The sequence below is a fragment of the Centroberyx gerrardi genome, chromosome 4 (assembly GCF_048128805.1).
Source record: "Centroberyx gerrardi isolate f3 chromosome 4, fCenGer3.hap1.cur.20231027, whole genome shotgun sequence".
Taxonomy (NCBI): domain Eukaryota; kingdom Metazoa; phylum Chordata; class Actinopteri; order Beryciformes; family Berycidae; genus Centroberyx; species Centroberyx gerrardi.
Window position 1 is genome coordinate 5,414,107 of NC_136000.1, and position 25,390 is coordinate 5,439,496.

General features: G+C 39.5%; 1 protein-coding gene across 2 annotated transcripts in view; it reads right to left on the reverse strand.

The window, feature by feature from the left end:
- Nucleotides 1-25,328, reverse strand: part of tmtc3 (transmembrane O-mannosyltransferase targeting cadherins 3) — a 30,977-nt gene extending 5,649 nt beyond the window's left edge. Inside the window, exons 1-12 of one of the 2 annotated variants that reach the window (XM_071925526.2) lie at nucleotides 25,261-25,328; nucleotides 24,274-24,487; nucleotides 23,764-23,982; nucleotides 20,755-20,854; nucleotides 18,108-18,223; nucleotides 16,745-16,917; nucleotides 12,461-12,713; nucleotides 4,330-4,478; nucleotides 3,706-3,826; nucleotides 3,363-3,474; nucleotides 1,504-1,607; nucleotides 636-805 (exon numbers count right to left, since the gene is read on the reverse strand). In XM_071925526.2, the coding sequence (XP_071781627.2) occupies nucleotides 636-805; nucleotides 1,504-1,607; nucleotides 3,363-3,474; nucleotides 3,706-3,826; nucleotides 4,330-4,478; nucleotides 12,461-12,713; nucleotides 16,745-16,917; nucleotides 18,108-18,223; nucleotides 20,755-20,854; nucleotides 23,764-23,982; nucleotides 24,274-24,462 (1,706 nt within the window). In that variant the 5' untranslated portion in view covers nucleotides 24,463-24,487; nucleotides 25,261-25,328. Of the gene's footprint in view, nucleotides 1-635; nucleotides 806-1,503; nucleotides 1,608-3,362; nucleotides 3,475-3,705; nucleotides 3,827-4,329; nucleotides 4,479-12,460; nucleotides 12,714-16,744; nucleotides 16,918-18,107; nucleotides 18,224-20,754; nucleotides 20,855-23,763; nucleotides 23,983-24,273; nucleotides 24,488-25,195 lie in introns of both variants that reach the window. The other variant, XM_071925527.2, reaches the window with a different exon arrangement.
- Between the last annotated feature and the right edge of the window lie 62 nt (nucleotides 25,329-25,390).

Genomic DNA, 25,390 nt, shown 5'->3' on the forward strand with positions numbered 1-25,390 from the left:
TTGGAGATGCCTCATTGACAGTGAATGAGATATTGACTGCTTGGACTCATACACCCAAATAACTTATTATTATTACTATGTATGTGTGTGGTTTTTAAAATAACAAAGTACAATATGTTACAAACATGAAATTCAAAAGTGATCCGTAACTGAAGAAAAGAAGGGACTATACAGAAACTGGCAAGTAAGGGCAATTTATGAGTTTGGGAGTAGAATTGCCCTCATGTTCATGTTATATCCGAGTGCTGGGCAATTTTCTCACCTCTGTAGGTGAAATAACGGTGGATTTTTAACTACATAAACTGTGTAATCATGTGTGTGTTGGGACTGAACAATATTTTCCCATACTTTTCCAGAAGTTTTGGTGCAATTCCTAAACTTTTTAAGACCTTCCGAACCTGCATAAGAACCCTATGTTTAGTGTCTTGCTATAGGAAAAAGTAGTGAATGTTTGCAAATGCAGACCAAAGACACATTTTAAAAAAGGTGAAATTTGTGATTATCAATTGATCCAAAAGGGGAAAATTTGCATTTGAAGTTACTGTTTTCCCGCTTGTGTGTGAAAAGTATGAATATTAATAATTCATCCAGCATAGTGAACTGAGATCTGATGAGTGCAAATTTAACATTCTTGCCTGCTGATGTAGGCTTGCTTGAAGTCTGGTCTCATGCTGATTGCTTGCCGGTAGAGCTGGTCAGCCTCTTCTAGCCGTGAGTCGTTGGCCCGGATCAGATTAGCCAGGTTTATATAAACGTTCAGGTGGTTCGGGGCAACGCGTGTGGCATACTTCTTACCAGGAATAATCTGATACATGGTCAAAAGAGAAGGCATTAGTCTTACAACGCTGTTACGAAATGTCAAAGTAGAAGCAATTCCAGCTCAAAATACCTTTTCAGTGGGCATGACACTAAATTCACCTCAGCTGAAAAGTGGATATACGCTCAATGTAAAAGACAGTAGCTCAGCCTTGCTAATGTAGCGATGTACCGCTTTTCAAACAATCCTTGTCTCAGTTGTCTCAAGGCTTAAAAATTGTTTGTTCCCTTCATCTATCACTCCTTCAGGACTGAAATTGATGTAATAGGTGAAAATTTAAATCAATTTATCATAGTTTTCACCTGGATTCACCTGGTAAATTTAAATCATGGAAAGGGGCGGGTGCTACGGTTCTAATTCTATGTAATATATTTAGTAAATGACAGAGAAAGTCCATATGCTGGGTAAGAAAAATGGACATAAAATAAGGCTTCTCTGGTGCATTGATTCCAAATAGGCTTAATTCAAGAACCAAAAAACAGGGAAATCCACACTCTCAAAAAGATATCTAGATTGATTTAGTTTCAAATAAGAAATATACAGCTTGGCTTTTTTTCTCGTCTTGACGTTTTTTTGGTTCTTGACGTAATACATTTAGAAAACAGACACATTTTGGTGAGCTGTGCTTGAGAACAACAAACAACTTGCGTCAAGCACCGTTGGCTGTATGTGACATTTTGAAATACCTGTGGCATGAGGGATTTGGCAATCAAGTAGGCGTCTTCGGCCTCTTTGGACTTGTTCAGGTTTTTGTAGGTTCTTCCCACGTTCATATGAGCACCAATGTCATCTGCAGAAACATTGTATGGTAATAAAGGTTAGCAACAATAATTTAACGACAGTGGAGTGAAACGTGCAGCAGTGCCCGTTCAAATGAGGATTTGCAAACATTATCTGTTAGTTGGAATGCCATTGGTTCAGATTTTCCAAGTTGGTAGAGTCTTATCCAAACAGACTTACTGCTGCAATCAAAACAAAAGGTACTTTGATTAAGTATTAACTGCGGGGGAGGTGCAAACTTATGCAACCAAGGAGTTTTATTTTTCCATTTTTTTTACACACTGTCAGAAATTAGTAGCCTTTTGTTTATAAGGATTTTGCTGATTTCTATATCCAGCTGAAAGTGAATAAGTACGATTTAATGGGCTTTAATTTCAGGCCTCAAGCCAATACAAACTATAACATTTTTAAGGGCGTCTAGACCAATATTCACTGTGTATGCATATTTATTTTATTATGTTACAGTATTTGTATGTTTGTTTCTTTCCCTGGTTAAGTCTATTTTCTTTTTGTGCGTTGTGTTGATGTGTTTTTTTTCCCCCATTGTATTTTCACACTTTCTTCCCCACTTTGGTTTATTTGTGCAATGTTAAAACACAGAAGCAAACTAAGCTACAGTAAGCTAAGTATACCCAAGGAGAAATAAAAGCTTCATGCTGTATGCAAGTCAAGAAAATCTGACTTTGTTGTAAGGAACCTAAAAAGAAAATAAACTCTTCTGGGAAGCAGTAAGGAAAGTGAATCGGTTCACATCGGTTCACTCTCACAAGCAAAGCTGATGCTTGATGATTAGCAAACCAGGAAATCCTCATCGGGTTAATGTGTTTACATCATTAATCTTGGGGAAACACTCTTGGGCGGTGAACCGGCAAAAATGCTCATGTCTCAACCGAGGAAATGCTTCCTGCAAGCTAAGCTGCTGAGCAAAACAGACATGCTGGGAAAAGGCCTAACTTTCTGTAACTGTTTTGTGTATTAAAACTGAATTCACGGGTCAGGTGGGTGCAGTCACAGAACACTGCATGGCTTTCAACAAAAGCAAACGTGTGAAGAGAATTTTCTGGGTGAGGGAAAAGAAATGAAAATCCAAAACAGATTAACTGTTGTTATAATCGTACCATCATAAAGTATATTTACAACACCCATTCCTTTCAATACGTTTCTGATCCCTGTAAACTTTTCTCATTCCATCTTACCCTCAGTGTACAGAACATTTGGACCACCTGCTTATATATATATATATATATATATATATATATATTCAGTTGCACCTCATTTTGCATAACCCTAAATTGTCTCTAGTCTTAAATAGCCTTCTTTAGCCTGTCTCAAGACTTAAGTCACTTTAACAGGTGCAACCCACAGGGGATCGTAGCCTTCACCTGGATTCACCTGTTCAGTCTATTTCATACAAAGAGCCGGTGATCAAAATGATGTATACAGTCAGTATATGCTTGATACAGTTAAAAAAAACATTAAGTTGTTTTCACGTGACTCCCTGAGAGTCAGAAAAGCTGCAACAGCAGGCAGCGATAATGACACAGGACAACGTCATTATGCTGTGGATAATAAATCGTCTACATTATTACCACACTCAGAATGAAAATACGTCGTCAAATCTCCTCCAATGTCCCCTTTCACTCAGTTAAAAAGTAATTTAACAAGCCCTGACAGTATTAAGTTTCATTGCATGTGTGATACCATCGCCTCATCCATGGAGCTCAGCGGACTGTAATGATTTATGAATGACAATGTTTTTTCTTACCTGGCTGGACTCGGGTGGCCTGGAGAAAATACCGCAGGGCTTTTTCGTAATTGTTTTGGTTCTCTAGAGCATGGCCAACATTATTCCAAAGCTTGGCATTGTTTTTGTTGACCTGAAGTGGTGGACAATAAAGAAAAACAAACAAAAACCATGAGAATAAGCTTGTTTTGTTTCGCAATGACTGAGTCACTTCTGTCATTTAGAGAAGATCAGTCATCTTTTAGACTACTTGATAAGATATAAGATAATTAAAGCTTTGCTCTGACATGGGAAAACAAAGATAAGCTGACAATGCGAGCCAAGATACGCTGGCAATGCCGGCTCAGTTGGCTTTCCAGCCTACCTTGAGGGCAGAGGTGAAGAGCGTGTACTCAGACTCCCAATCCCAATTCCTGTTGAAAGTTTTCACTGCATGTGTGGTTAGTAGCACTCCAATCAGCAACCAGGAAATCTTCTTCAGGTGTCTACAAATGAGAATTTGTTTTACAGATTTTCTGCTTACCAAATACATAGGTTTGGTAATACAAGATATCAACGTACTCAAATTGCTCACACATTTAACGGTTCAGATTGACTGGTGACTCTCTGAGTAGCGTAAGTGTGCCTTGTGTTCTTTTTATTAAGTAATAATTGAGTAAGGTAACTTTTACTTTATATACAGATCTATATGCAGTAAAGATACATGCCTCATGCAAAATGTAACCCATGTTACCCATGTTTTCCATGTGAGAAATGTGATTTGGATTGTTTGGCACAATAGACAGTTCGTAGTTTTGCCTTTTTTTTTTTTACTTAAAAAAAAAAAAAAAAACTACAACAAAAACTACATTACATTTTGCTTGCTTTCCATCCTCTTTGATTAAGACATTGTTGCAGTCAGTGAAGTAAAGAAAGACTAAAAGCTCTAGAGTAGAAGCACAAGGCTGACCCCTTTAAGGCAGTAGCTTAAGTTTGGACTAGCACTCACCCTTTATGTGAGACAATCCTGAATCCATGTGCCACAAGCACACAGAAGCCCATACTGGGCACATAAAGCACCCGCTCCGCCACAACAAATCCCACGGGGAAGAAGAGGTTGGACGCAGGAATGAAAGGCAGCACGATCAAAGAGAGGGCCTGAAGGAGAAAGACAAAAAAACAACCAAATTCCATGTGAGCCATCTTATTTGAATGCATCTGTACCTAATTAGTGTAGTTAAGAGCTGTTGTTCCATCATATGTAACTAACATGCTAAAAATATTAAAAACGCTTCAGCTCAGCTGCTTCATTAACTCAAGCTTTTGTTTAAAAAAAAGATGCTAGATGCCCAAAATGTAAATCCAACTGATGTGGTTTTAATGCTATGCAGAATTATCAGTAATTGATATACCCGAAAAAAGCTACATTTCCCCAAATAGATTCTCCACATTTTACCTACAGAAATATTAATTGGGTCCGAACAAAATCAATACAGTAAAATTTTGCAATCTTTCCTCCCATGAAGAGTATTGATAAATTAATGCCAAGTACGTTTCACACAGATATCTTTCAAATCTTTCAAAAGAAAAATGGTCACTGAAAGAGTGCATCAAGTCTCTTGAAATTCATACAGCAACTGCTGTATTTTACAGATTATGGATGTTAGCTCAGCTTTTTAAAGCAATCAAATGAAAGAAAAACAGAATCAGAAGTATTGCTAAATTATATCACCGTTCCAGTATTGTGGCAATATAACATTAGGAGCTCCCTGACAATTTGCACACAAATACCTACTGCAACATCTTCATTAAGTTTTGCAAACTTTGTCTCATCAAAAATAGCCTAGTTACTGTATATTGTCATTATAAAGTTATATTCGACATGCACATGCATGCTCTTAAAAGGGGTACAGCTTCACAACGGATCTGCACGATTCACGTTGGTCATGAGGCCCAAAAATCCATAAATCCGCATTAATCCGGAAGAATCACATCCCTGTGTAATAGAACGATTAATAATGCATTACATTAGCATCTTGCAACTTCTCTGAAAGTAAATTTCTTACGAATAGTAATCGCTAAATCAAGGACTGTTGCTAAAACAGGGAATAGTGTCTCTTGCAACCACAAATGGTTGGGCTGAACGAACATTTTTAATGAATGTATTCATTACATGTTTCTCAAAAACATCAATTAGAGTAACTAACCTCAACAATATCATCATCTTATTTGACTTGACAGAACAAAAAAATCAATGAAAAATCTCACAAGATCCAATTAGAAATGGGAATGTCACCAAGGAACTGAAGCTGATTTACGATGTACCTCAGGTAGCCAGAAACTGTAACCAGTCAAACATGTTCCATCCATAACATAGCTGTTATTATTATTTAATCACAGCTGAACCTGACAAGCCTCATTATCTGATTTCAACCACCAGCTTATGAGATAATTTGGCAAAGCCATTGCTGTCAATTATATATCTCCAATACAGTTAAACTGGAAAATTACCAAGTGTTTTTCATCCAGAGAGAAGACTTGACTGCACAGCAAGCTACACTCACCGAGCACTTTATTAGGAACATCTGTACACCTGCTTATTCATGCAATTATCCAGTCAGCCAATCATGTGGCAGCAGTGCAATACATAAGATCATGCAGATACAGACCAGCAGCTTCAGTTCATGTTCACATCAAGCATCAGAATGGGGAAAAAATGTGATCTCAGTGACTTTGACCGTGGCATGGTTGCTGATTTGAGTATTTCTCTGCTGATCTCCTGGGATTTTCACACACAGCAGTCTCTAGAGTTTACACAGAACGGTGCGAAAAACAAAAAACCTCCAGTGAACGGTGGTTCTGCGGACGAAAACGCCTTGTTGATGAGAGAGGTCAGAGGAGAACGGCCAGACTGGTTGGAGCTGACAGAAAGACTACAGTAACTCACATAACCTCTTTACAGCTGTGGAGAGCAGAACAGCGTCTCAGAATGCAACACGTCGAACTTTGAGGCGGATGTCACTTTGGTAGCCGGTTGACATTGAGCTGAAAGCTGATACCTACCCAGTATTAGTAAGGTGTTCCTAATAAAGTGCTCGGTGAGTGTATATACCTCTTACTTAATTTTGATTTTATCAAGCTTTAGAAAGCAAAGCCAAATGTACAGCTATTACCTTGTGTTCCCAATAAGTAAATGAAGACAGCCATGAATTTGATTGAAATGTGAATAACACCCAGACCACCTGCCTAAAAAGTCAGAATTGCTTCGATTTATAAGGGATTTATTTTCATAGAATTTTCTACAAAAAAAGCATACTCACCATGGTCCACTATGAAAAACAAATGCTTACAACGCTCCTTTTCTCTTTTCTCTTGCCCCCCTCAGAGCCCAGGGTCCACTACAGGACAGAGCCCTTGGAGCTGGTAGGCATTCAGTGTCTTGCTCAAGGACACTTGGGTGGATACTCTGCCGCTATTAGTGATTTTTCTAGCTTTGAAGTGCTTATATTTAAGATTATGCATTCCAAACCATGCATGTTGTTGGTATGGCGGTATATCGCTCTCCAAAATATTTGGTGTCAGTTTTATTTGTATTTGTTTTAAGAGTGGTGCTGAACTACGACAAGATCATTATTGCTGGCGAGTCTTATAATTTAACATGTGACTGGTACAACTCAATCATGGTCATACACACTTTGAGTTTAAATTCCCTGGTTTTAGAAAACATTTTTGTCTTTGATGATGGATGCAATATATTTAATAGTGTATTACAAACCATTAAGCACACTGCATGTACTGGCAACTTTATTAGTACACAGTGCCTCAAAATGTTCCTCCCTGTCCAAAGCAAAATCATGCCTTTGTTTTTTGATAAAGACTTGGAAAAAAATTGTTGAACTGATTAAAACACTTATGTTCTTCTGTCTCATATGCTGTCACCCATTTCAAAGCTAGGTTGAAACCTTCTGTTAGAACATAACCCGTGATTAAATGACAGCATGCAGCGTACATGTATGAATAGCCATATTGTCTGTTCCATTTTATGCATCTGTTGTTTATCAGGGCTTACAGCAAAAAAACATTCTGAGCCTGGGGGGGGGGGGTAGTCAGCACACTACACTTATTTCTCTATAAAACTAGTCCAATAGCAAGAACAACGAAAACAATTGATACATTTCTGTGCTGAATGAATGAATATTCAACACACAGCATTATTAATCTATAAACCTAGTGCAATAAGGATAAAACTGGGCACGGTTTTCTTACAATTTACTCCTAAACCGTGCCCACAGATTAGTAAACCATGCCCACAGATTTGTAATATCTATGTTGATAACATCAAAGAGGGACTTTTAGGCCTATATACAATGACCCAGAGCCGTTACACACAGCTTGGCATACATATAGTGAGCTGTAATAGCCATTAGGCACCTAGACCATATGTGAAGCATAACCACTGATTAATCACATCAGTAGGTCTAATTTATGATCCGATGTGTGTTTTGGTGACAATATGAAACCAATTTACTCCCTATAAATCATGCTTGTAGAAAAAGCATGTTAATTACATTTTATATGCAACTCTGTGGGCCGCTGTGGTGTCCCTGATGTTATCAATATACATATTACAAATCCGTGTGCACGGTCTACTAATCCGCGGGCATGGTTTAGGATTCCGTGCGCACTGATTACTGATTCGAGGGCACGGTTTACTATTCCGTGCGCATGGAGCCGTGCGCGGTTTACCAATCGGTGCCCGTATGGATTTCCACATCAATTATTTTTTTCTTACCAGGTGACCCCTGGGGAGCTCTGTAGAGAACAGCCAAAGCAATGCCACATTTTATGCTGAATGACGATTGTAAATTGTGAAAGACAGATCACGTTCAGGTCTGTCATTGCTGCTGGAGCGGCAGCTGTAACTGTCGCTCCCGGTGTGGTCAGATATCGGAGTGCAGCATAGCGGCGTTGTGTCTGGGATTGACCTCATGTGGAAAGAGCACTTTCTTTGTGCTGGTTGAGCACACAGTGCAGAACAAACACCCGGTTCCCTTAATTTGTCGCACCAAGTGTCAAACGGTTTCCCGTCTCCACCCGTTTATTCAATCCATGCCTATCGCAGTTTGTTTTTTACTCCTGTCTCACTTCGTTTCCATATTTCAGCTGTGCTACACCACGGAATCGGTGCTACATTGTGATAGAAAGTAGCTTGCTGTTCATTGGATAAAAAAAAAAAAAACTCGCATTCCATTGGTAAATGTAAAATATTGCTTTGCTTCGCTGAATATGATTGGATAAAACGCATCAAAAACAAAAACCCACGTGGAGTGAGTTTTATTTATTTTTTTTGTCGAAAATAGTTTGTGAATCTAAAACGTCCATATGCCGGAAATCTGGCACCTGGCCGGAGGTCTTTAAACCCTGTGTTTATGCAACCTTTTGGCTTGAATAAATAGTAAAGTAAGTGCTTTATTGCCTTTTGGGAACCCTCTACTCTGTCCCACCTTTCAAGTTTGTGGGCAAAATAATAGCACCCATAGGCTTAAAAGGGAAAGCACAAGAGCTGAATGTAGCTGGAAAAGTGCTAAACTGCATGTCCTTCACCTACATTTGCAGGACTTAGTAAGCTTTTACAATCATAAAATCACAGATGCAAGCCAACTTTAAATTCTGGCAATCAGCACAACTCCAGGTTTCTATTTAATACAACTGATTGCATTAAAAACTCTGCACTCTGCTTCTTGAAATATTCCAGTCATGTTTTCACCAGCACAGTACTGAAACTGCCCTTGTCAAAGTTATTAATAATTTCCTGATGTACACAGATTCAGGCAAATGCACTGTGATAGTGCTGCTCAATGTAAGTGTAGTGTTCAATACCGGCTTAGGCAAAGGGTTGGTATCTTTCAGACGGCCCTGGAAGAGTTCTCAACTTACCTGTCAAATAGAAAATGTTGTATTTCCATTAGTGGCCATGATTCCTCTGGCTCTTTAGTTACACGTGCTGTGAAACAAGGCTCAATTCTACGACCAATTTTCTCCCCATTATATTTGCTACTACGTTGCTACAAAATACACCTGGTTTCACTAACTCACAGTAATGCGAGCCTCACGCTGTGAGCGTAAACAATTACACTGAGCTAAAACCGCAACTTCAACACCCTCAGTGGAACCTGCACACATATTGGGATTAGACTAAACTGTCAAACAGCAAGCATAACTGATACTCACATTATACATGCATGCACAACACTTTTTATAGCCACGGAGGCGAACTTAATTACAAAATCTGTGTTCAAGAGTCCCTTCAACTTCTTCTCCCGACAATACACACAAACGGTGTGAAGGTGTGCAGGAGGGGGAGCCTTCCTCTGCAGTGTGACCTGGCACTGATTGGCTAGTAGCAAGGCACTGAAGTACACAAGTGGCATGTGAGAGAGTGAGCGAAAGCATATAGTAGGATTGCCGTTTTTACGATTACACCCATTTTGGCATCCTTAAATTGGTAACCTGTTAGTTTTAGAACTGCTTTTAAGATTTGATGGCTACCTTATAAAGCTTGTAAAGGCCTTATCAATAGCTGCATCTCTGAGCTTTTGGCACTTTATGAGCCCAATCCTCAAGTCTAAGCCAAACACAAAATGTGACTGGGCTTTCAGTCTCTCTGGAATGGCTTTGGGATTTGGAATGCCCTGCCTGAAGAGCTTAGACTGGCTAGTGTTGTCTTTTAAACCACTTTTCAAGACCCATTTGAACAAAAAGGCCTTTTCATACTTTGATCAGCATTGTTTTATACTGTATTTTTTTTGGCTGGGCCAGCAGGGGCCAGCAGCCACAGCTGGCGACCACCCTAAAAGGTTGTTTTGAACGCAACTTGAAAAATGCCTTGTTCAGTCCATTCCAAAACCGTTTAGCTGTATTCTTAGTTGTCTAAAACAATTTAGGGTGGTTTTTAAAAGTCTCCACCAATGATTTAGCCACAATGTCAAGACTTAATAAAAATGGGATTTCAGCTAAGCATGTAACCATGTTTATACCTTGATTCAAATATAACATTAGGGAGTGAGCCGTCATGGATGGACTTGCTGAAACACCCTTTTCAGTAGAGTCAGAGCATATTAGAATATCTTAAATGGTATTTTCATATTAGGACAAACTAGAGGTGCACATGGGCATATGTTCAGACTGGGATGTCTTGACACCTTTGGGGGAAGATTCTTTGTAATTTCCAAAACTACTTGCTCACTAGGCCATTCTAATTCATTCAGCAGGTATAGTGTCCATACATCCATTGTAGAATGGCAGTTATAGGCTACATTTAAAAAGGCAACAGTGATTAGATATGGCATGGTGAGAAAGCGTGAAAATCATTTTTCTTTTGAGGAAAACTGGGATTTTTGGATGTGTTGAGTCACTGAAATAGTTCGGCTAATGAGTTGCCAAGTTTTGACTTTACAGGAGGTTCGAGTGATATTAAATGTTGTTGAGTGAAAAGTGCAGTGGGAGGTTTGGAGGTCCTCCCAAAAATCTTTTTGTAATGTTATTGCAATCCAACGCTCTGAAACATAGATAGATAGATAGATAGATAGATAGATAGATAGATATGGCTATCAAACTATGGAGTGGTATAACTTCTCTTGTTTGTTGTTTGTTGGTGGATGTTTCCTTAAAAACCATCAGAAATGTCTGACAGTCCGGAGTTAAAACCAAAAGGTAGGCTATTTTAAAAAGTTGTCGTCTTGTTCACACGTTAAAGCTAGCAGCCAGTCTCCAGAAGTGGAAAAAGACCTTTTTCAGCTGCTCTACAAGATGTTTGCTCCAGTGGGGCTGGTCAGTGGAACAACAGCAGAGGTCTGGACAGCTCCCAGGTGTGAATGTGTGTAACTGTATAAATGTGAAGCAGGGTGTTGCTGAAAAAGAGCATGTGAGCTCAGTCGACTTTACCTGAATAAATAAAGGTAAAAATGTGACTAATATCACAGCTGTTTGTGAAGGCCAACTCTGTTTGAGCAAGAGCATAGCCTAACAAAACATGTGATGATTAGTGACTCTGTCAGCTAAAATAATGAAATTCCAAATATTTTGGCATGCTTTCTGTGAGAGAAGAGGTCTGAAGAGAGGGTATGTGCTCTGAGACATTTGTATGCGTCTCATGCTCCACTTGAGACAGTTGGCAGCCCTGCAACGACGCAGAATAGGTTGATGCAGTATGATTTTGTTATGCAACATGTTCCAGAATGCTCTTAGCAACCAGAGTAAACACTGCCACGGTCATTATTCAGATTACTTATGTTGATTTGTGGTTCCCTTTTGTCAAAGGGGAGCGAAGAGCGATACTGTGAGGAAGTTTACTGACCTATAAGTAAGAAAGTCATGGGCCTATTGCACAACAGATGCTAATTTATTCCCAAGCACCACAACAAACCACCACTCTTTCATTCCTTCACAGTGCAAGGCCGAGCTGCTCTATATCTCTCTTCACTTGTTCTGGCCCCTATTACCCATTGTTTATTTACTTGTTTTGTTGTTGAGTTTTTGTTTATTACAATGCATTTTTGACCAGAAATGTGCTGATTCTGTTTTGCAATCTTGGTTTTAGCTTCTGGCATCATTGATCAATTTCCAATTGATCAATGTAGCATGGCAAATATCACAACTTCCATTATCATCATAAAACAAGAGGGATGAAAACAGAAGAGAATCAGCGTAGGGAACCAGAAATAGGGCACACATATCTCCAGTAAATTTTAGTAAATTTTAGCTGTGTTTGGTAAGTTTGTCTACTCTAACGCTGACTTTTGCAGGTAACACATTATTGTCTGGAGGTTCCTTTAAACACCAGGAACCGCTGTAGCGAACAGATTAATAAAGTCAGCTTCCTGCCCGGACGTGTGGCAGGATCTTTGTTTCTTTTAAAGGGTGGAAAACACTGCAAGATATCCTGTATTTCTTAAATTAATTATATCCAATGAACTGAGACAGTAGGCTTAGACCTACTCACAGCCAAGGTCACAACCATAGCATACAGAACAGATTAAAGTCTGACCTCTGAACTTTGTTGACCATACTCAAATTGTGATCGTAGCATTACATCGAAATGCACTGAAATTATCTGACCGAATTGTAGGACTCCTACTCACCATAATGACGGTCTTGGCAGAGCTGTGTCTGTAGCGCAGGCTGTGGTAAGCTAGCAGGCCCAGCGAAGTGTAGAATAAGAGGGTGGCCAGGTTGCGGAGGTCCAGGAGTGATTCCACCAGAGGGATGGTGCCCATCGTCCAGTCGCAGCAGAGCTCCGAGGGATTCAGCAGCAGCCATGCATTCACAGGAAGTAGGTAGTTGAACGTCAGTTGTCTAGTGGGAGTGGGGCTGACCGCTGCCGGGTTATCGAATCTACAGAGAGGAAGAGACAGAGAGCAGTATAGTTAATCTGTTTTATAAAGCATGGGGGTGGTAGAGCAGATGAGGGTAAAAGCAAGCAGTCCTGCACACAAAGGAACATTGCACGAGGGATTATAGATATCAGTGGAGGCATATGGCATTTGTGAGGAAAAAGATAACTATAGTTACCTAAAACTAAGACTGAGAAAACCTTTTAATTTGACTGAAAGTAAGTAAAATTGTATTTATATAAGACATTTTCTACAGAAGGAATCTCATGTGCTTCACATAAAAGCAAAACTTGAACAAAGGAAACAATGCATCCATACATTGGAAGAAGGAAGGAATTACTCTAAATGGTCTCTTTAAGTAAAGAGGCAGACAAGGTATAAGTACAGCACATTAAACATTTGAGTGCATGCTTGAGATTTACATTGCACAAGCGTGTGGGGTAAGTTTGTTTTAAAAGTCAGAGAACGCCAGTTATTTTATATGAGCCTGCCTCAAAATCCGTCCAAATATGTCAAATAGCATGATATGTGCCACGGTAAATACCTTGACGCCAAAGCCAGATTTTAAAGCACCCCTGATCCTGAGTCTGATCCTAACATGATAACGTTGTACACTATGAACACTATCAATACATGATCCATGCTGCTTTGCCCATTCAAAGACAACTCCCTGTGAGCATGAAAACAAAAGAGCACTTCATATGTGCATGAGCATTGAAATACTAACAACTTTAACTACAAACACAGACACACTGAATGAAACTCAATTTATTAAAGTACCCATATTCTACACTTTCCAGTGTTTCATTTTATGTCCATTCAAAGCTGTGTGTGTGGTGCCATGCCAAAAACACTTTCAATCCATTTTAACACGTTCATTTTCCAGCATTTCTCTGAGCCTTGCCAAGAACAGGCTGTTTCTGTTGCTGTGTCTTTAAGGCTCATTAATATTAACGACCCTCTGTTCTGATTGGCTAACTGTTTCCAGAGTGAAATGCAAGACACCACAGCCCCAGCAGCTACAGGTAGGAAAAACTCTCCGGTGAATAAACAATGGCAACCGCTTAGAAAAAACAAGCAAACACTTTTATTACTATTTATTTTATTATTAAACACTTATTATTTCTTACAAAAGCCATGGTGCGGTAGGACAAATGATAATGAGCGAACCTTTGTGGCGCCACAAAATTACGGAAGTCCAAAAAGCTCGTTTAGAGGCTCGCTTTTCTAATATAGATTGTGTGGATTTAGTTGGCGACCGTGCGTTTTGATACTTTCACCATGTTTAGATAGACCATCCAACTCCTTTATAATCAAACAGGCAAGGGGAATCCTGTTTTACACGATATGGGACCTTAAAGAAAACAACTTGCGACCACTGTGCAAAAACTAAATAAAACTTAAAACTAACATTTGAAAATAAAAATAAAATGTAAAATGAAAATGTAAATCTCTAACGGCCTTGGTGACGGCACAACTTTGAAAGGAGGCATTTCACAAACCTGTGAACTTGGTAAAACAGCCTGCTCTCTAAAAAGTGAATGAATGCCGTCTTTATTCAGCAGTCACAATGAACATGTTTTGGCTGCACAGCCTTCATCAGCATCCCAGCATCCTTAAGCCTTATCTGTCTTCCTTTGGTGTTTATGGTGACGTGAGCACCTGCAGCCTCCATTTGTCACACACCTCAGATCCGCCATACACCAAATAGTTCCAACAAGATTCAGAGGGCGACCTCTTTGGACATCACTGATACCATTCACAACTAAAATGGAGATAATCTGAATATGCAGAATTGTTATGACTGGTGTTTTCTGATCACACAAATTCTCGGAGACAATCTGGAGACAGCTTTAGGATTACCGCTACTGAGGATTAGTACATCTAGGCTAATCTTCTGGAATTTTATCTTTGAGATCAAATGCCATCAGGTTGTGTCTGTCTAGATTTCCTGTGCAGACAATTTAGAGTTTAGACGCAATAAATACGTTATTCAGTAGGGCTATTAAAATTTGGCACCATCTCCATGGTGTTTTAACTGTTTTGTAGTTTGGAAAACACAATTTCTAGTTCATGTAAATCTCTTCACTGAAATTTACCTTCTGGATGTGTACAATCATTACTTACAGTATTTAAAAACTGGTACAATACAAGTCAAATATCTGTCTCTTGGTCCAGCTCAAGCTGTAATTTTGCTGCTACAAAAGACCTTACACATTTACACACACTTTAACGTCTTTGCTTCAAACACGGGAAAGTCGATTCTGTCTGTTCTTTTGCCATTTTACATTTTTTTAAAAACTTACTACCTTTTCTCCCCGACACTTATTTCTTTACCTTGCAAATCTCTGCCATACACAATCACTCTAGGGATAAGGGAATATCTGTTAAATCAATTATCAGGATGCTGTGGCTTTGGCCCTTGTCAAATTGGTTGCTTAGAACATTTGTGATCTTGGAACTGGAGCTTACTCTACTGTGGCACTTCTTAAATTCTGAATAAGAGCAACAGCTACAGAATGTAAAATGTAGAGATGGAACGATACGCCTATCCCACGATACGATTCGATACGAGATATGGGGTTCACGATTCAATACAACCACGATACGATGTAATAAATATAAGCTCAGGGACAATTAAGTCTGACTGTGCAGAATTATGTTTATTTCTGAGCCACAAATCTTTCTAGCGATGTCATTGGCTTGCTAGAATGTAAACAACAATTTAAAAAAGTGTAAATGACATAATTTGGATGGAGAGCTTGTGAAATTCTGATGGTCAAGCCGTCTCATTTGTGATTACTACAGCAGAATAAAATGGAGCTAATATCACAAATTTTCTGCCCCACGATACGTACTGTAACATTTTTGCATATTGAAGTTCAATATATTGTCCCATCCCTGGTTAAATATAATTAAAGGTGATGCAGAGCACTGTGCTACTCTACAAAATAAGGGAAGGCCTGTTAGTCACACACATATACACAACGGGTGCAACAGGAAATAAGAAGGCATGGGAAGACTTTCTAGTTTAATCAAATAAATAATGACATTATGTAAACCATTACATAATTTTAAATAAATAAAGAACCAGACTAGTATAATGTGCTTACATAATCCTGCAATCCATTTACATTCAAATAATGACTGACTGTATTCCACTGCTCTTTAGTAGCAACAAATGTCTGTTCTTTTTGTACAGATAAGAAGCAGCAGCTGCAGACCTGCACCTTTTCACATCGGGCCTGACTGCAAGAGGGAACGGAAGTGTCTGAGACTGAGGGGAGTGTAGAAGTAAAAATGACTAAACATTAAAAGACAAACTGAAAGATTAGCAGGCCATTGTGACGAAAACAAATGGCCTCTCTTGTGAAATAAGAGTAAGACTTTAAATATATTTGGCCCTTAAAATAATAAGTCCCTTATACGCCTGAGTATTGCTGGTGACACGTGTGTAGAAACTCCATGTCTACAAAACGTGGAGAAATACCTGTGGAAGGTCATAAGACTGAAATGTTTTGGGGTTCTTTTTCCTTAAAATGTTTTAATTGCAAGTAAAAAAAAAAACAGTGTGCAGGAGTTTTTTCACACAGCTACACTACCAGTCAAAAGTTTGGACACACCACATTTTTCTTTATTTTTACACATTTTAGAATAATACTAAAATCAAAACCATCTTATATTTTGGATTCTTTAAAGTAGTCTCCCTTTGCCTTGATGGAAAGGCAAAGGCTTTGGAAAGAAATTCATACATAGGCATCAACTTCACTATTTATATTTGTCTAAGAAACAAATTTCAAGCATTTAAGCATAAGCCTTTAGATCAGAATGGCTTTAAGAGAATGAAAAACATAGTATATTCAATGAGGTGTGTCCAAACTTTTGACTGGTAGTGTATGTCTGACTAAAAACTTCCATTTTCCCCAGCAACGGCCAAAAAACTTGAAACACAAACCAATCACGGCAACTGCACACATCAGCTTGTGAACTCAAGTAGCATTTTGTTGCTGTGGTTACTACAGCTCTACCTACCTGGTGAAGACGGGAAGCTGGGATTGGATGACTTGGACCCTGACGATGACCAGCAGCAGGGTGCTGATGACGAGGACAATGAGCTTGAGTACAGTTTGCAGGACAGCGTAGGGGAAACCGTCTTTACCCCGCAGGACTTGAAGAAGTGTGTCCAGCAGCATTGGCAGGGTAAACTGAGAGCAGTGAAGGGAGAAAGAGAGGAGGGATGGACTGAACCTTACAGCACAGACAGGGTTCCTGCACATTTTCACTGTCAAAATTCACACATTTTCTACACCTTAACGTCTTGACTCCAGTTGAAGACTTCGGTCAGTGTTCAATATGATGTATGCTCATGGTGGCCGGGCAATATCATGTCTATATTGCTCTATAGCTGAAGATTATTCTGATATAGAGCTGAAACGATTAGTCGATTGACAGAAACTTAATCGATTATAATTCTGATAATCGATTAATCGTTTTAGTCATTTATCAAGTAAAAACACCAAAGATTTGTTGCTTTTCTCAGTTTCATATTATTATATAATGAATACTTTTTTTTTGTAAAGTAAGCAATTTTAAGAATCACTTTGGGCTCTAGTAACTTGTGATGGGCATCTGTCATTATTTTTGACATTTTATAGACTAAATAATGAATCGAAAAAATAATCGCTAGATTAATCGATAATGAAAATAAACGTTAGTTGCAGCCCTATTCTGATATATTAATCTTCTGCTTATTCTGTGTCCATAACTATGTAAGATGTCTAGCCTTAAGTGTATAGGGGAAAAACAACAATATTGTTTTGTGCAATTTCAAAACCTTTCATGACCTGGACATTATCAACTTCATTTTCCATACCTTTCTAAACTTTCCAGACATGCATAGGAACTCTGTGTAAAGCAAAGGAATCCTCAATGGGGATTCTCTTTCCCCCTGCAGCCCTTCAGAAATGAGGTTGTTGAACTTTGTGAGCGATGAGGATTTTCTTTTTCCGCTGACCATTTAATGGAATTTAACTCCTACAGTATGAAGACTATACAGTTTGAAGACTGTCTTCGTTTCTTGAGCCTTGGACCAAAATTCACAGAGGAAGGCCCTAATGCTCTAAGCCCACACAATGGCAGTACTATGAAGCATAAACAATGGTGAATTGATATAGCTAGATGAAGTATTCTTTTGTATTCTGCCATAGATTCAAATGTAGGAGCACAGAAATAAAAATTGAGAAATCTAAAATCAAGCCGTCCCTGCTTAGATAAGCCAGAGGCTGACTGGGGAACGAAAGCAAGGAAACAGCTGCTTGCCATCACTCCTTTTCAACAACCGATAACATGTTTGGAGCCAGTTACGCAAAAGAAGAAGAAGAAGAAAAGAACTTACCCCTTGTGCAACAAACACCTCATGAACACAGCAGATGCCGACGACAGTGATTCCCTGCTCCTTACATAAAGTTGCTGCAGCCACCAGAACCACAGTCAGTGCAATGGGGGTCCAAACTGGAAAATGAAGAGCGATGTGAGTAGCAGATATCCCAAACATAACATGACCTCTGACAGAGTTTATTCTGTTATCTTTATTATGGATAGCTCTCAGCAAAGTGCACAAGTTGTCAAATTCTCTTGGGGCAAATGACACACTAAACCAAGGGCAATAGGCGCTTGGCTGCTGGCCACAGCTGTCAACCACACACGATTTATGGGGAAAGCACTTGAGTCAAAAATAAGCTGAAATAGCAGCATTAAAAGCCCAAGTGAAATTAGGTCTTGTGTTTAGAAACTCCTTGACCCCCCCTGACCAGCTAGGTCAAATTAGGCTGGGGATGGCGGCAGCCTAAAGGTTAGAGATCAAGCTTGTGACCAGAAAGTCTTGAGCAAGGCACCAACCACTGTTCCAGTGCAACTGCTTAGCAGATATCAAAAACAAAACTGTAGCTGCACTGGGCAACTTATGAAACTGAAAGATGTTTGATACTAAGGCGGCACTGGTGTTTTTTTGGGTTAGGGTTTCCAAAAACTGGAAAGTGAAGGCAAAGAAGTAGAAGAGCACTGATGATAGCCTGGTGGGCTGAAACATCTGCTTAATTTTTTTCCATCTTCACTTTTTGCACCATGTCAAATTAGAAGAACCTTTTTTTTTTTTTTTTTTTTTTTTTTTTTTTAAACTATCTCAGCTTCTTAATATCCTTTTCTGAGGCCTGATGCCCTAAATGGTGTGCAGGCTCCTTTTCCCTTTTGATGGTGTTTTCATACTGGTCAGCTCCCAGGTGTGAATGCGTGGAACTCCATGAATGTGAAGGAAGGGTAGGGTGGAAAAAGAGCATTTATATTTTTTATAGAAAAAGTAAATAACCATCACTTTGAGGAAAACATTTCAACATGGATCTAATCAGTTATTGAAATAATTCTATTTGCAATCAAGAGCCATACTTTTAGATGCTTGACTGCAAATAGATAAATCGTAAGAAAATTACTGCATCTAAAATATCCATTCAGTAAAAATGATTATATAAACCACAATGCTTGGCCACAATACTGCTATATTCTTCAAGTGAAATAACCAGCAGTTGACTGTTGTTTTGCTATTTATAGCTCACAAGCAACACGTTGGCTAACTGATTAGGCGTGCGTGACAGATCAACAGAAAGTGCTGAGAGTCTTTGCTAATGGCTTGTTACTGGTTGAAATCAGCATATTCATGCTTTTCACATGCAAAATTTCACATTTGGTGCAGTTGTGCACTAATCACAATTGTTTTGATCCACAGTTGCAGTGACACAAACAAGGCAAAGTTTTGTCATTTTTGGACTTGCAGTTAGAAGTAGAAAGGCCTGCTGCATGATAAAATATTTGACATGGCGTTATTGGCATGCTTTTCATTTGCCTTTTGTACTTCAATTATGTGTCTGCTCAAAAATAATACTCTAAACACTATTATGCCTAGAAATGTTATGTATCTAGAACAGTCAGTCACTTAATTGGAGTTTAATTCATTTGAAGTAATAACAATTTGGAATTTTAGTGTTTTTTTTAATTAAATCCAAATGGTAGACAAATAAAAAACTGGCAACAAAACATGAGTAGTCCTTCAGGAATTCAGCTACTAGAAAGAAAACTGTGTGCAGTCACGCAAGCTATCAAATATACTGTATTCATCACGCATCAATTAAATCGACTACCCTCTCTCTGTGTGTGCCACTCCCCAATTTCTCAACACAAGCCTCTGCCCACGAACAGTCTGGAATGAGTTACCGCAACCAGCGCCATGGCAGTTATCTGGTGTCTCCGAGAGCTGCCAGCAGCCTGAGGAAACCGTGTTAACAGACACTTGGCAGCAAATGCCATCACAACAGCCTGCGGAGTACAAGCCTAGCCAGAGGGTAAAGACAAACTCCTTCATAGGTCAAACCTGCAAAGGTTTATGTCTGGGCTTGCTGGATTATGTACCCGTTGGTCTGTTGTGCTCGAATGTAAACACAGAATCAATGAGGCAGTCGGAGGACCGCGACATCGCTGAGGACCTTCCAGGTCAAGGTCATGGATTCATTTGTGTCCGGACCCAACGAGCATTCTGTTTTTTATTTCATGGTTCTGAAGAATCTAGGTAGGTTGCGCACAAAACAATAAATTATGCTTATCTTCTTTATGTTTTTGGCACAGGAGAACAAAGCGACACAAACGTTTTGGGCTGACTGCCTTCTTCAGTGTGTCCCAAGGAAGGCAGTCAGCCCAAAACATTTGTGTCTCTTTGTTTTCTTGTGCCAAAAAATAAAGAAGATAAGCATCATTTATTGTTTTGTGTGCAACCTTCCGAAATTCTTCACCAGTTTTGCAAAGGATCTGCACCAAGTCGGGGGCTGAGCGTGAGGGTTTTTTCATTTATTTCATGGTTCTGTCTTGAATGGTTGCAGAGATATCAGTGGACATGCACACAGAAAAACACACACATCAAAACAGACATGATGGACGCAGTACATCTCACAGTACATGGGCTGTAACCAGCAGAGACTGGTGAGGGACCTTAGACTTACCGATGGAATGGTCTGCGCCTGTGGATCTAGTGTAGGCCAGGAAAGCAGCCAGGAGAAAGATTGAAGAGAGGAGCTCAGCTCTGCCAACCACACCTGTGATCTGATGACAGAAAGTTGTAGTAATGGTAGAAGCATCAGTAGTAGTACAGTAATAGATCCTGCTATGGGAAATTTGTTTATTACAGATACACTGCTACCGACATAGCGCAGAATACATATAAATAAAGCCATGTAATCTAGGAACACTGAATACAAATTTTCCTTTGTCACAAGCTGTTAAACAAGACTTCTAGTCTCTTTGAAGAGAACATTAAACTAATGACTAAATAACTGTAACCTGCAGAAACTAGAATCCATGTGTTTAATACCCAGGTCAATGAAATACTTCAATCCAGCTGTGAAAACAGGTCTATTGAAGTCAGTAGGATTACAAGCACATATTTATCACCATACAGCAGCCTCTCTGACAGCAGCCTCTGCCATTTGTATAAATGATGACTGCCCCCCTGTGGAAGAAATAACAATCTTGCTTCCATCCCAACTAAAGGCTTGAGGCGAGGAATTAGATCTACCCTAAAACCACACACACAGGGCTCCACAAATGGTTTGACAATACACTTGACAAAGAGTCTAATTCCACAAATGTTTCCCAGACAAGCATGCAGAGAGTTTCATGAGTGAAGTGCATAATAATAATAATAATATTAATCTTTGTAGGAGTAGTCTGGAACATCAGGATTTCGATGAGGCGGGTGTGCTGTTCTCTAATCGGCCAAGATGTGTTCATTTGTAGCTGTAGAAATATTCCACTGGCTCTCAGTTTTATTTATCTTGATTTAACGGAATATAACTATAAAAACTAAAGCGTGAGCCATAGCAATTGTTTCTGTTTCCTCCATCGACCTCTGATCAACATCAGCTTACAGGCCAACATGTGCCGCCTGGACATGTTTTGCTCTCCACAGCCAGACTCCACAAATGTGCAAAAGGTCTTAAGATTACAATTTTTAACTGAATAAGGTTACACACCAGTTAGAACTATGTGGCTCAATTAGATGTTGCATTATGATCATGGAGTTAGGGTAAATCATTCTTCAAAGTGAAAAGCAAATGCAAGCTTAAAGCTTTGGAACATATATCTGTTTTCTCACAGATGATATCAACTTTCAGCTGGGATCAGTCCGTCGAGGCTAATGCAACAGCAAGGTTCAAAGACCATGGAAAAGCCACTGACTACTGTTAGCTCAATTCAGCCCAATTACTCAGACCACAAATCACGTCTCTCTCTCTCTCTCTCTCTCTCCAGAGTGAGCGTTTTCCTAATGCCATTTTTGGACCTTTAGATACAGTTGTGGAATATACTGAATAATTTGAATCTGATGATATTAGCAGATGCTCCAAGAAGAAAAAAACTAAAATTTAAGTCTCCATTCAGAAAGACGGACAACCAAAAAACGTACGGAGAAAGACAAGGGGACACACAGGGACTCTTTGTCCGTACTTATCATGAAGGGACCTTCAGTGCTTGGAGCATAAATGAAAAACAAATGATCCGTTGAGAGAGAGATTCCAGACGGAGATAACACGAAGGGCATTTGCTGGACTAACTCTAAGGGCTCATTTGTGAGGCAAATGGTTTCCTTTCAAGAAGTCTGAGAGACTGCGCTTAGATTAGAGAACAACATGAGGAAGATTGGCGCAGTGGTGCGCACTGTGTAACAGTAGCACTCCACCCCAAGAAGCAGAATGTTTTCTTTGTTTTTCTACTCTCTGGTCAGGGCCTGTCTGGTCATCAGTTCAGCTATGTTGAATAGGATGAAATACAAGTCCTAATTGGAGGAAGAGGGTTTTAATACAGGGCCTATGGAAGGGAATGAGGTCAACGAATACACCTAGGTTTTTGGTTTCAGATCAGGTTCAATTAGCCTTTTTTTTTTTTTTTTTTAGCTTTTTCTGCCCGTTTGTGTTCCTGATCACATCTATGAAAATAGATGCAACTCCAAAGTTTCAGTTTCAAAACCAATCTGAAAACATACGGTATACATCTTTAAAAATAGTCAGTTTTCAAGAATTAAAATACAACAAAGATGATTAGTGCATCCAATCACACCAGCTTGCATTAACTGTCAGGTGTGTACGCTCTCAGATCGGATCTTGGCAGGTCAGTCGATTGGTTAAGAGACATCAAAGGTTGTCAAATATTTACTGAAGCTTTTAAGTGACCCTTTAATTTGCCTCATAGTCAAGGTTAATTCTGGGGAGGTCACATTTGAATTTCTGAAAGTTTCAGTAAACAAATATACATTTCACTCAATCTACATAAAATTGCTAATAACAAAGTCCTGAAACTAATTACAAAGGTTTAACTAGCCAGGCTGGCTGCATTGAGATCTGATCTCAAAATCCACATTCTGAGGCGACCTGGCTTGGATCTCAGTTGTGTGTGCACATAGTTCCGGCCACAATCTGGATATTGCAGGCCACGTCATTAATTTACCACGGCCACATTGACATGAGCCACGGCCGCCCTTTTATGCACGGAAATGGAGGCTCTAAAGTGAGTGTTTTGCCACTGAAGATTATCTCGGAGCAGGGGGCATACAAAGTCAAAAGTAAGTTTCCTCATACGAAAGTTATTCAGGCACTCTTTGTCTCCACTGGGACCATAAGAGCACTGAGGAATATGATTTGTGAATAAAGCACAAGCGCTCTCCTCAACTGCAGCCTGTTCTACTGGTAAAAATGTGAAAAAACAAGAACAAAAGGAGAGCTTGTCTTGCAAACAGCAACATATTTCTTGATTATAATACTGCGTGGGAAAAACAAATCCGATCTCATATCTGACCACAGAGCATACAAGTGTCATGTGTGGACACATCAATGCGACCTGATCTGAGATCTGATCTGACAGTTCTGAGTTGCATTGAAAGGACAGGTGTAACCACAGCTTGTTTTCTGCCATACTATAGCATTGCACAACTTGACTTCATCCAGTAAGTGAACACTTACAGCTTCAGTGTGGATGGGGTGCACAGCAAACAGCAGTGCCGCCACCAAGCTGGAAGTCTTATCCAGAAACAGACGGCACACCCGCAGGAAAAGCACACACACTACAGCATGTAGCACGACATTGAGCAGGTGGTAGGAAGCGGCACTCAGCTCACTGAAGAGGTAGTTCAGCCGGAAGGTGAGTACGGTCAGGGGTCGATAAGATTTATGGCTCCGCTCCTATAGAGGGACATATAAACATGCTGTCAGCTGCAGGTCAGTTAACTGGTTAAGAGACATCAAAGGTTATCAAATATTTACTGAAGCTTTTAAGTGGCCCTTTAATTCGGGGGAGGTCACATTTTCAGCAGACAAATAAACATTTCACTCAATCTACATAAAATCGCTAAAAACTAAGTCGTGAAACTAATTACAAAGGTTTACCTAGGTCATTCCAATTTTGAAAAATGCCATCCTAAGTTAAAAAATGTACTGGTAAAGCAGAGAGGGATGTCATGGACCATTATTCACCTCAGCCATGGGCGTTCCCCAGAAGTCATTAAGGAACAGGTTGCGGAGAGGGGTTGAGGGCCGCAGGTCTTTATTGTCAAGTATTGCTGAGACATCATCAAACACGAAGCCGCATGACAGACTGTTCCAGTAACATCCCACCACCAGTCCAGTCAAAAGCAAAATCTCCTTCCATGACACGACAGCCATCGCAGACCAAAGGCTTCATTGATCACTATCCAGCAAAACAAAGAGGTTACCAGATATCAAAGTTAGTTGTTAACATGTGTAATGCAGTTGTCTTGTATTGTAGAATAGCTTCAAAACTGGACTTATGTTTTGATGCAACCAATCAATGAAACAATGCACATTGGGGATTTTTAGAACACTTCATGGTATTTTGCCCTCATACTGTAATGTCCTACTAAATAGGCCAAGAAAATTAATTAACAGCCAGGTTTCAAAACTCTTCTTTATCAGTTTGGTTACCATCTCTCTGCAATCACTATCTCTTATGACTGCATATTTGATTTGGGTCACTTTTTCCATCCATGTCTCCTGTCTTAATGCATTCAAGCATTTAACCTAGCTATTAAATTACCCAACTTATCAAACTAAATGTAGCTCACAGGTTAACTGATCTAAGCCTGGCTAGAGTGTCAAAGGAGAGGTAGTAGCAGCAAGCTAAGGCTACTAGCTAATGTTACTCAGGTAAATTAGCTGACTTGCTGACGTTGGTTAAGTGAATACCACCCGCATAGTTCATCGTGGCAAAATAACAATACAATGAATCTCAGACATAATATCCTAACATTGACAAATTAGATCAGCAACCTAGCTAACCATAGCACAACGCTACTTTAGCAGCCAATGCTAGCTCGATACTACTCTTTTAGCCAGATTGCGTGCTCGCTGGTTTCTCAATTCGTTATGAATTTCCTACCGTGTCTACGGCTAACAAGTGACTGTAGAGCTGATATCAAAAACTTGGAATTTAGAGAAACATACGTTAGAGCACAATTCAGCAAGCGACATTCCACTTGTGCATGCTAGCTTCAACGAACGACCACTTCCGGTGCAGAGTTGAACTAACGTTAGCGTTAGCTACTTAGCTAGCTAATATTAACCATGTTGGACA